At 41.6% G+C, this 11,323-nt stretch overlaps 1 protein-coding gene across 1 annotated transcript; it reads left to right on the forward strand.

The window, feature by feature from the left end:
* Window positions 1–9,979: 9,979 nt before the first annotated feature.
* On the forward strand, window positions 9,980–10,942 carry LOC140897296 (olfactory receptor 11A1-like). Its single transcript, XM_073309741.2, has one exon. The coding sequence runs from the start codon at window positions 9,980–9,982 to the stop codon at window positions 10,940–10,942; it is 963 nt and encodes a 320-aa protein (XP_073165842.2).
* The last annotated feature ends 381 nt before the right edge of the window (window positions 10,943–11,323 follow it).

Raw genomic sequence — 11,323 nt, forward strand, 5'->3', positions numbered from 1 at the left:
TGACTCGCCCTTTCGCTGAATAGGTGTAATGAGAACAATTTCTTGTATTCTGTGCCCTGGAGACACTCTCCAGTTGCTTCCCAGGAGCCTGAGGGGCCCAGCCCTGAAGTGAAACCCGGAGACTTTAGAAGAGAGGCGAACTCAAAGGGCACCTGCAAGTTCGATGTGCAAACGAGCCATTTATGTAGGTACAGAGTTGAAAAAAAATATGTTTTCCAACCCCCAAAGCCCCTCTTCAGTCTTGTCCCCAAGGCTATGCTGTTTTCTCACTGCTCCCCCCAGTGCAGAATGGAGAAGGGGATTCTGCACCCCCCCTTCTCTCACTGACCCCCCTTTTGTATTATCATTTAAAGCAGAAAATAAATATTTTGGGGGTTATTTTTTCTTTTAATCCAAGATTTTTTACTCCTTGGAAAATGCTCCTTGTGCCAGAAAAAGCCAGCTTTTGCTGAAAAATTATTCAACTAACCACAAAAGCAAACGAACGAAAAAGAAAAGCAAAACAGACAGACTTGGTGGGTTCTAGTGTTAAAAGCTGAGAGATCAGGGCCCTTCTGCTGGAATGTCTCTCTGACAGTGGTGAAAGAAAGTGGAATCACAGCATGCTGAAGTAAAGAGGGTGCTAGACTGAACCCCAGTTAATCAGGTTGAGGATTTATGGCATATATTATGCAGGAGGTCAGACTAGAGAATCATACTGCTCCTTTCTGGCCTTTAATTCTATGAATCTGTAACTATCTGGGAGGTTGTGTGCATTTTTACTTTGGTGTCTGAGAAGGGCCACATTCAAATATGACCATATAAGAACATAAGAATGGCCATATTGTATCAGACCAAAGGTCCATCTAGCCCAGTATCCTGTCTTCTGACAATGGCCAATGCCAGGTGCCCCAGAGGGAATGAACAGAACAAGTAATCATTAAGTTATCCATTCTCTGTCTCCCATTCCCAGCTTGTGGCAAACAGAGGCTAGGGACACCATCCTTGCTCATCCTGACTAATAGCCATTAATGATGGACCTGTCCTCCATGAACTTATCTAGTTCTTTCCTGAACCCTGTTATCGTCTTGGCCTATACAACATCCTCTGGCAAAGAGTTTCACAGGTCGACGGTGCGTTGTGTGAAGAAATACTTCCCTTTTTTGTTTGAAAACTGCTGCCTATTACTTTCATTTGGTGACCCCTAGTTCTTGCCTTATGAGAAGGAGTAAATAACACTTCCTTATTTAAAACAAAACAAAACAATGAGGAGTCATGTGGCATCTAAAAGACAAACAAATTTATTTGGGCATAAGCTTTCTTGAGTGGCAATTTAGACCCCATTATTTTCTATGTATAGTTGGGATGATGTTTTCCCATGTGCATTACTTTGCATTTATCAGCATTGAATTTCTTTTGCCATTTTGTTGCCCAGTCACCCAGTTTTGTGAAATCCTTTTGTAGCTCTTCGCAGTCTGCCTGGGTCTTAACTATCTTTAGTAATTTTGTATAATCTGCAAATGTTGCCACCTCACTGTTTACCCCCTTTTCCAGATCATTTCTGAATATGTTGAATAGGACTGGGCCCAGTACAGACCCCTGGGAGACACCACTATTTACCTCTCTCCATTCTGAAAACTGACTGTTTATTCCTGCCCTTTGTTTCCTATCTTTTAACTAGTTACCAGTCCATGAGAGTACCTTCCTTCTTATCCCAGGATATCTTAATATTCCAGAAGCCCCAGTTTTTATGGACACACGATCATAGATGGATACAGAGATTTGAAACCTGATGACAGATATTTTGATTTGACTCTGGTTGCAGATCCCATTGCTGTGCCTAGTACTGGATTGTTTGTGGAATTTCTGCCCCCATGCGGCATATGGCAGAAGGAAGTTTCTGCAGCTTTGGTTTTTGTATTTTCCCTGTCGGGATTCCCCTCACTGGGTATTTCACCCCTTCCCTGCCTCCTGTCTGATCCAGGCCATCCAGTTGCTGCTAAGATCAAACCTGCTGGTGGCACATTGCAATTTATGGGACTCTCCAGGCCCCTTCAGCACTGGTCCCAAGTGGGTCAGAACCACCTTCAAGTTGGCCCCTGGGGGAGAAGGGGTAAGAGGCAAACTGACTAAGGAGATAATCTGAGTCATTGACTATTGTCTTTGAAAAGTCATGGAAGACGGGAGACATCCCAGAAGACTGGAAAAGGGCAAATCTAGTGCCCATCTATAAAAAGGGAAATAAGGACAATCTGGGGAATTACAGACCAGTCAGCTTAACTTCTGTACCCGGAAAGACAATGGAGCAAATAATGAAGCAATCAATTTGAAAACACCTAGAAGTTAATAAGGTGATAAATAACAGTCAGCATGGATTTGCCAAGTACAAATTGTGTAAACCAACCTGATAGCTTTCTTTGACAGGGTAACAAGCCTTGTGGATGTGGGCAAGTGGTAGATGTGGTATATCTTGACTTTAGTAAGGCTTTTGATACAGTCTCGCATGCCCTTCTCATTAAGAAACTAGGGAAATACAATCTAGATGGAGCTACTGTATGGTGGGTGCATAACTGGTTGGAAAATTATTCCCAGAGAGTAGTTTTCAATGATCACAGTCATGCTGGAAGGGCTTAAAGAGTGGGGTCCCACAGGGATCAGTTCTGGGTCCAGTTCTTTTCAATATCTTCATCAATGATTTAGATCATGGCATAGAGAGTACACTTATAAAGTTTGCAGACCATACCAAGCTGGGAGTGGTTGCAAGTGTTTTGGAGGATTGCAACGAAGTGGGAATGTTCTTAATGTTTTCTCTGAATACTGTGTGCATGCCTCAGTTTCCCCTAGGCATTTCTTAAGTATCTAGGTCGTGGGATAAGGGTGTGTGATGCTGTCTGCACAGAGAATGGCCGACACCCTGTCTGCTGGCAACTGATGGCCTGGGCCCCTCCTCTGCAAAGGTGCCAACTGAAGGTGTTGGAGAACAAAGAGATCAGGTGGCCTCCTGGCCCGGGAAAGAGAAAAAGGTGAGAGGAGGGGTGAGAGAGTTTCAGTTTTGGAGCTGGCTGGGGAAATGGAGGGAGGCCCAGATGGGGCTCTAGCCTCCCTGCCCCCCCAAGATGGACCTGACTGAGGGGTTCTGTTCTCTGTACCTACAAACTCTGTTTTAGACCATGTTCCTGTCATCTAATAAACCTACTGTTTTACTGCTCCCCTGTCACTTACTGCCAGATGCTCCATCCATGGGGTGCAGTCCATCCCACCTCAACCACCAGTTGCTCTGGATGCGATGCTCTGGAACGACTCCATATGAAGCCAGTCAGGACTCTGGGGGAACCTCCTCTCTGTGAGCAGACTGTCTCCAGGGCAAGAAGCTTCCACAGCTTCGACCTTCCTGGGGCTGACCTTGGAGCATTCAGCATCCCCTTCTCACACTGTGCGCTTCCCGCAGCGAGTCCGCAGTGCGGGAGTAGGGAAGCCAGTGGACCCGCACCCCAATTCTGCAGTCAGATGTGACTCTCAGCCAGCCAGTAAAACAGAAGGTTTTATACTCCTAAAGTAAAGAGTATAGAAAGATAGCTTTAGGAGTATAACTTTGGGAGTACACCTTCTGTGTCAGGTGAATGTAACATGACTGCATGAGATGTCTTCCTGGAGATTGGTATCATACAGAACCTTTTTCCAGAACTATATTATTACTGGTTAATAGCAATAAACTTGAATGACATTGGTTATTTGGTCTCTTGAATATATTTGATAATGAACCAAAGTGAGTGAAGCGATTTATTATACAGCACTGAGTTGCATTGTATTGGTTGCAATATAATTAAAGAGAGAATGGTATCTGTTGGACCAGTTTGTGCACGTCATCAGATCAAGACTTCCCCACAAGTCAACTTCCCATCACCACCCAGTCCCCTACTGTATTAGTTTTCATCATGTTAGTAGATACAAAATAGAGGCCAAATCATTCTTTATCTCACTATGGCTTGTATGCTCCAAAGTCTTGCATCTTTTAATAATGAGCCAGATCCAAAGTCCTTTCTAGTTAAGGAAAAGACTCTCAATCATTGACAACAAGGGGTTTTGTATCAGGCCCTGTACAAGGCAAAGGCAAGAGTTATTTTCCCCATGGCTAATATGGACTAGTATCTGTGTCTCCCCTGCCCACTCTCAAAATAAACAGTCACAGATTACATTCCTGTTTTACACTACAGCTATCCACCTCCACCTTTCCCATCCCACATACATAGCATCTTCCCTCACACTTTAGGAGAAGGAGTCCCTCGCTCTTTTAGCAAAGACCAAAAGGATAGGTGCAAGTTAGGCCATCAGGCAACAAAGTGTGGATTTTCAAAGGAGCACAGAAAGGTTAGGTGTCCAACTCCCTTTGACATTCAGGGTAATGAGCCGTTAGGGAAAAGAATAGATCTTAGGAGAAGCTTATCTCCCACCTGATGAGCCTTCCTGAGAACTTTCCAGAGAGCCTGTAAGTAATGGGTGATATGAATCTATCAGGGCAGGTGACCAGACCACATGACACTGGGCTCCATCTTGGGACATCTGTATTTTTCCTCAAACTGGTCTGGGAACCGAGTTTTGAAACAAAGGGTTCCCACCCTATGCTAAAGCTATATAAGTCAGGGAGCGATATCATGCCACACAAGAGGATTCCTGGAGAGACCTAAGGAACAAAGACTGAACTGGGGGAAGTGCTGGAGCCAGGTTAAAGAGATTTCTAGCCTGTGTATGGAAACCTGAGAAACCCAAGCTGCAAGGCAAATGCAGCTTTTGCCTTGAGAATCTGTCAGACTGCTGATATGATCGGTCAGGGTGAGAAACTGCTCATTCATAGTCAATCTAACTAGTGCGTTAAGCTTAGGTTGCATTTCTGTTTATTTGCTAGATAATCTGCTTTGATCTGTTTGGTATCCCTTCTAATCATTTAAAATCTAACTTTTATCATTAAAAGTGTGCATATTCCTCTCCACGTTGAGGGAGAGACGAACCAGGTAATGCATTCATACTGGTCAGTGTTTTGAGGAGGGCAGGACGGTCCAGCTCTGGGATCCTAGGCTGGGGAGCTGGTTGGTATCTTGACTGCAGCTTCTCTCTTTTTGGTTCATGCAGTGGCTGGCCAGAGCTTGCACGTAACTGCAGCTGGGTGCATCCCTGCCTGTGGGAATGTTGGAGGAAGTGTAGGACTGGGAGCAGTTTTGCATCTTGCCACAGCAGCACAGTGTGAGAGGGAGCCCAGACTGGTGAGACATAAATGAGACATTCCCTTTTTTCCAATTGCTTTGTCTTTTGGGTCAACAATTCTTCTGTCTCCGTTATTTTCCCTCTTTGAACCAGCTGTTTTCCATGACTTCCCCTTTGAGGTTAGTAATAAGACTGTTCTTGCACCGTTGTTTTTCCTTTCTAAAAATAAATATTATCTTTCCTCTATGCAATAATTTCAAATTCCCACCGGCAGAAATATGAAGGGAGATTACATCATCTATTGTGAAGGAGAAATTACCAACCGAGAGAGACATAAATTTCTGTGAAAGGGAATAACAGCAAAATACACCCAGAAGTGCCATAGGATCCAGACATCCAGGTAGGAACCCAAAGCTCATTTTACTGAGATTATTGAAGACTATCAAAAGTAGAAGAGAATTGAAAATGTAGTGCAAAGATTATAATTTTAACTCGGGAAATCTGAAGGAAAGATTGGGGTTAGGGGCAATAGATCATCAGTGAGAAAGGTAAAGCAGCCCAGTTAAAATGAAATAATCTGATTATCAAATAGAAATACCTGCTCAGGCATCCACCATGTCAGAAAGAGTATGATTGCTTGTTCAATCCAGGGGGGAAGGAAATGAAGGTAGATGAGTTATAGAAAAGCATGCCTAAGAAAGAGCAATGAATGGCTTTCAGATTTAAAACATAAGAACATAAGAACGGCCATAGTGGGTCAGACCAAAGGTCCGTCTAGTCCAGTATCCTGTCTTCTGACAGTGGCTAATGCCGGGTGCTTCAGAGGGAATGAACAGAACAGGTAATCATCTACTGATCCATACCCTATTGCCCATTCCCAACTTCTGGCAAACAGAGGCTAGGGACACCATCCGTGCCCATTCTGGCTAATAGACATTGATGGACCTGTCCTCCATGAATGTATCTAGTTTATTGACTCCTTGTGTGTGTATTTTCTTTTTCACGACAAGACTCTGTTTCTTTTCCTCAAATGTGACATTTATTGCTTGTACAATTTTTGAAATAAAACAAAGAGTCTCTCTCGTCTCTCTCTCTCTCTGTGTTTTTCTGGATTTCCATTTTTCTGTCATACCTTTATGTTGCACCATTGTCAATGTACCATTAACATTCCCGGTGTAGACATAGTTTCTATGGGTGCATCATAAACTAGTGAATGAGGAGATAAAAAGTGCATAAGGGAAAAGCAAGGAAGAGAGGAGTTAACCCCTGATAGAATTTACCACTATATATTTTTCTGCCCTGTTTCCAGGCCCCATTTCAGGTGAATGTACTGCCCTCCGTTCCCGCTTTCAGTTGTGTACAGTTTGACACCTTTGGCTATTTTGAAACATATAATTTTTTTTTATGTTTGGACAGGGGAATGTTTTGTACTTGTGGTTTGACACGTCTGGCTGATTTTTTTTTAGAAAAAGTAAGGGTTAATCTGAAAGAATCGAAAGAGATGACTTAAGGAAAAGGAGGTTTAAAACAATAAGAATTGGTTCGCTTTAGTAAGGAGAGAGGTTGGTTATTAAAGAGAGGAAAGATTTTTGGTTAGGTTTATTAAGGAGAGAGAGTTTTAAAGACAAAGGTTTGAAAGAAAGGTTATTATAGAACTAAACAAAATTGAAATAAAAGAGGAAAATATAAAGGTGGATTGAAGGAGGAGCATTTAAAATAGAGATTTTTTTAATAAAGAAGAACATATCCAGGTAAAAAAAAATAAGGTTGAAAGAAAGCACAAGATGGAAAAAAAAAGGGATTTTAAAAAGTAGCTGGAAAGCCTGTGTTGAATGACAAAGGGCTGTGTGACAGAGCTAAAGTGGCTCATTCACCTGCACATCTACCAATGTGACATATGCCATCATGTGCCAGAGATGCCCCTCGGCCATGTACATTGGCCAAACCAGACTGTCTCTATGCAAAATGGACATAAATCAGGCATCAAGAATTCTAACATTCAAAAACCAGTAGGAGAACACTTCAACCTCCCGGAACACTCAATAACAGACTGAAAAGTGGCAATTCTTCAACAAAAAAACTTCAAAAACAGACTCCAAAGAGAAACTGCAAAACTGGAATTAATTTGCAAGCTAGATACCATCAAATTAGGCCTAAAAAAAGACTGGGCATGGATGGGTCGCTACAAAAAGTAATTTTCCCTCTGCTGATACTCACACCTTCTTGTCAGCTCCATGCATCTGATGAAGTGGGTGTTAGCCCATAAAAGCTTATGCCCAAATAAATTTGTTCGTCTCTAAGGTGCCACAGGGATTCCTCATTATTTTTGTGTTGGGGAAATGTTTCTTCAAACACGCTTATCTTTTAAGTGTATATTCTTTTACAAAACTTAAATTAAAAGTCAATTTTCGGTAAAACTTTAACTATATGAAAAGGTTGTGGAAATATCTTTCATGCAGGGCTTATCTCAGGAGGGGTGGGGAGGGGAGGAGAGGGAGGGAGGGAGGGAGGAAGGAGGAGGCGATGGGCTGTAGAACAGCTTCTGATTGCAGGGTTTCCTCCCAAGGCTCACAGCCTCTGGTATCGTTATCATTTCCCTAGGGACAGCCACTGGGTAAGCTTGCTGCTTACCTCTTGCTACCGCTTTCTATAATTTACCTCTCTCACTAGCCATGTGTTCTGCTGATGAACAAAAAAAGATGTTTCTCTCTCTTGCTGTTTTCTAAACTTTACCTCTTTCACGCAGCCCTGTGTTCTGCTCATGAACAGAAAAGCATCTCTCTCTCTCTCTCTCGTTTTCTATACTTTATCTCTTTCACACAGCCCTTTGTCACTGAATACAGATTTTCTTCCTAATTTTTAAAATTCCCTTTTTTTCTGGCATGTGCTCTCTTTCAGCCTAATTCTTTTTCCCTTTATATTTTCCTTTTTTATTTCCAAAATAACTCTTTTTAAATGCTCCTATTTCAAGCCACCTTGATATTTCCTCATTTATTACATTTTTTTGTATTTTATAATAACCTTTCTTTCAAACTTTTGTCTTTAAAACCCTCTCTCCTTAGTAAACCTAACCAAAAATCTTTCCTTTCCTTAATAACCAACCACTCTTCTTACTAAATCTACCCTAACCAATCTTTTATTTTTTAAACTGCTTTTCATTAAGGTCTTTCCTTCTGTTCTTCCTTTTTTTTTTCCTTTAAAACCCTCTCTCCTTAATAAACCTAAACAAAAAAATCTGTCCTTTCTTTAATAACCAATCTTTACTCTTTGAAAACCTCTCTCCTTAATAAACCTAAACAATCTTTCTTTTTTAAAAACTCCTTTTCTTTAAGCTCTCTCTTTCTATTCTTTTGACCTAACCCTTCCCTTTTTTCTAAGAAATCAGCCAAATTTATCAAAACACAAGCATACAACCTTCCCCGGTCCAAACATTAAAAACAAATATTTTTTTTTCAAAATGACTAACAACCAAATGTACGCAACCAAAAACAGGAATGGAAGGTGGGACATAAACCCAAAATGGGGCATGTAAATGTCTCAGAAAAGTTTATGGTGATGAATGCTATTGAGGGGACGACTACTGAAGAGATTTCAGATTTATTAGTTCTGATACCTTTGCTTTAACAGAAAGTATATGCTACTTCTCTTTGAACAGATCTGTATTTTATTGCTCAAAAATTTGGAGAAATAAACTCAGCCTCTCTCCTCTTTCTCTCTCACACTATAGTTTTATCTTATTCTGTTTATTTATCTCTTTCGTTTTCTCCATTTTTTAAATTTTTCTCCAGGCACATTCTCCTTTCTGAATAAAAACGACTCTCTTATTTCTATCTTGATGAATTTTCGTTTCTATTTCACTTACATTTCTTTAAATGGGGTTGGATTCCAGTCTCAGTTGCTCTTGTGTAAATCCACATAAAGCGGATGCAATTTACCCTGGCGTAATTGAGATCGGTAACAGCCCATGGTCTGTGTTTAGGTTAATGTTTGTCTTTGTCTGTTTCTCAGCTGTATCTATTAAATGGTGCAAATTCTTCTTTGAATCTGCTGTGATAGAGGACAGCTGGACAGACCTTCATACGAACCGCAGCCTCTTTGGTGTTCGGTGTGTGTCTCCTGGGTTATGTCTATGCTGCACCTGGGCAGTGTAATTCCCTGCTCCGGTGACCTACACACATTATCTGTGATGGAGCTATTGTGCTAAGAATAGTAGTGTGGCCTCGGCAGCACAGAGGAGCTGCCCGAGCACAATCCCATCTGAGATCCTAGGTACGTCCACACGTGGCCCTCCCAAGCCCCTGTATGTGCTGTCCTGTTCTCACTGCTATTTTTATCCTGCTCGCTTGACCATATCTAGTATATGTACCTCTACCCAAGCTGGGAATTACACCTCCCAACTGCAGGTTAGACTACCAGTCGTTGAACTCTAAATATCTTTCGTTTCCAATCTCTTGATTTTGTTTATGTCTTCTAGATTTGTTGCTATGACACTGATAGGATTAAGGTATTCCAAAATCCCAGCCTAAAAGTCTTTATTTAACGTTCAAGAAAGCATAAGAGAGTTAGAGGGGACATTTCCGTAATTCAGTAGGGTTCCATGCTCTTGGTTCACCTGCATTGGAAGCTCAATCTCTTGATTATATTAGTCTTCCTCTGTTTATTAACAACTTCATTCTTCTAGTGGAGAGATGCAGTGGTATGAGGTTACCTACTCCAGGTTTCTGCTAGTGTATCCAACAGCACAAACTGACGGCGTGCACTCCATCAATATTTAATGGTTTTCTTTTTCTAGATACAGATTATGGAGAAAGTGGAAGGAAGAAATCAAACACCCATCGTGAAATTCACCCTTTTAGGATTTGGGAATGTCCCTGAGCTGCAGCCCCTTCTCTTCCTCGTGTTTCTAGTGATCTACATTGTGACTGTGGCAGGGAACATCCTCATTATTGCGCTAGTTGTGACTGATCAGCACCTTCACATCCCCATGTACTTCTTCCTGGGGAACTTGTCCTGCTTGGAGACCCGCTACACCTCCACCATCCTGCCCAGGCTGCTGGCCAGTCTCCTGACTGGGGACAGATCCATTTCTGTAAAGGGCTGCATTCTGCAATTATACTTATTTGGTGTCATGTCAACTGCAGAATGTCTGCTGCTCATGGCAATGCCTTATGATTGGTATTTAGCGATATGCAATCCACTCCGTTATGATGCTCTGATGAATGGCAGGGTTTGTTGCCAACTGGTGGCTGGGTCCTGGATAAGTAGCCTTGTGGGCTGTGCCATAGTAGATATTTTCTTTTTCCAATTAACGTTCTGTAATTCCAAAGAAATTGATCATTTCTTTTGTGATTTTTCACCCATGATTAAGCTGTCCTGTGATGACACCCAGACTCTTCAACTGGTAACATTTACTATCTCTGCCATAGGGACAATTGTGCCCTGTCTACTGACCCTGACATCCTACGTTTGTATCATCGCCACCATCCTGAGAATCCCTTCCACCACGGGGAGGCAAAAGGCCTTTTCCACCTGCTCCTCTCACCTCATTGTGGTTATAGTTTTCTATGGGACACTGATTACTGTCTATGTGGCTCCAACAGCTAATACTCCCAAGATCCTACTCAAACTCTTCTCTGTCTTCTACACAGTCCTGACTCCCATGATCAATCCTGTCATCTATAGCCTGAGAAACAAAGAGGTCAATGAGTCCCTGAGAAAAGCTATTCTTAAACTGATTGCTTCCAGAAAAGGCATAGAACCTTAAAGGACAAATCTTAGCATATAGTAAAATAGAGATGAACTGAAATAGTTTCTTAGACATGGCCCATTGGAGTCCTTGAGAATAGGAGAGTCCTTGAGAACCCCTCATTGACCTTACTTCATCCATTTTCTTTCTTTCTTTCTTTCTTTTACTTGGATACTTTTTCAGTATTAATCTTTCATACATTTAATACACATTTCTTTATACAAAACTTGATACTGTAAAAAGAAAAGGAGGACTTGTGGCACCTTAGAGACTAACCAATTTATTTGAGCATAAGCTTTCGTGAGCTACAGCTCACTTCATCGGATGTGATGATATCTTGATATTGTAAGAGACATTCTTTAAGAAAAATGTTTTCTTTTCCAGACACACATTTCAGTA

The sequence above is a fragment of the Lepidochelys kempii genome, chromosome 13, assembly GCF_965140285.1.
Source record: "Lepidochelys kempii isolate rLepKem1 chromosome 13, rLepKem1.hap1, whole genome shotgun sequence".
NCBI lineage: Eukaryota > Metazoa > Chordata > Testudines > Cheloniidae > Lepidochelys > Lepidochelys kempii.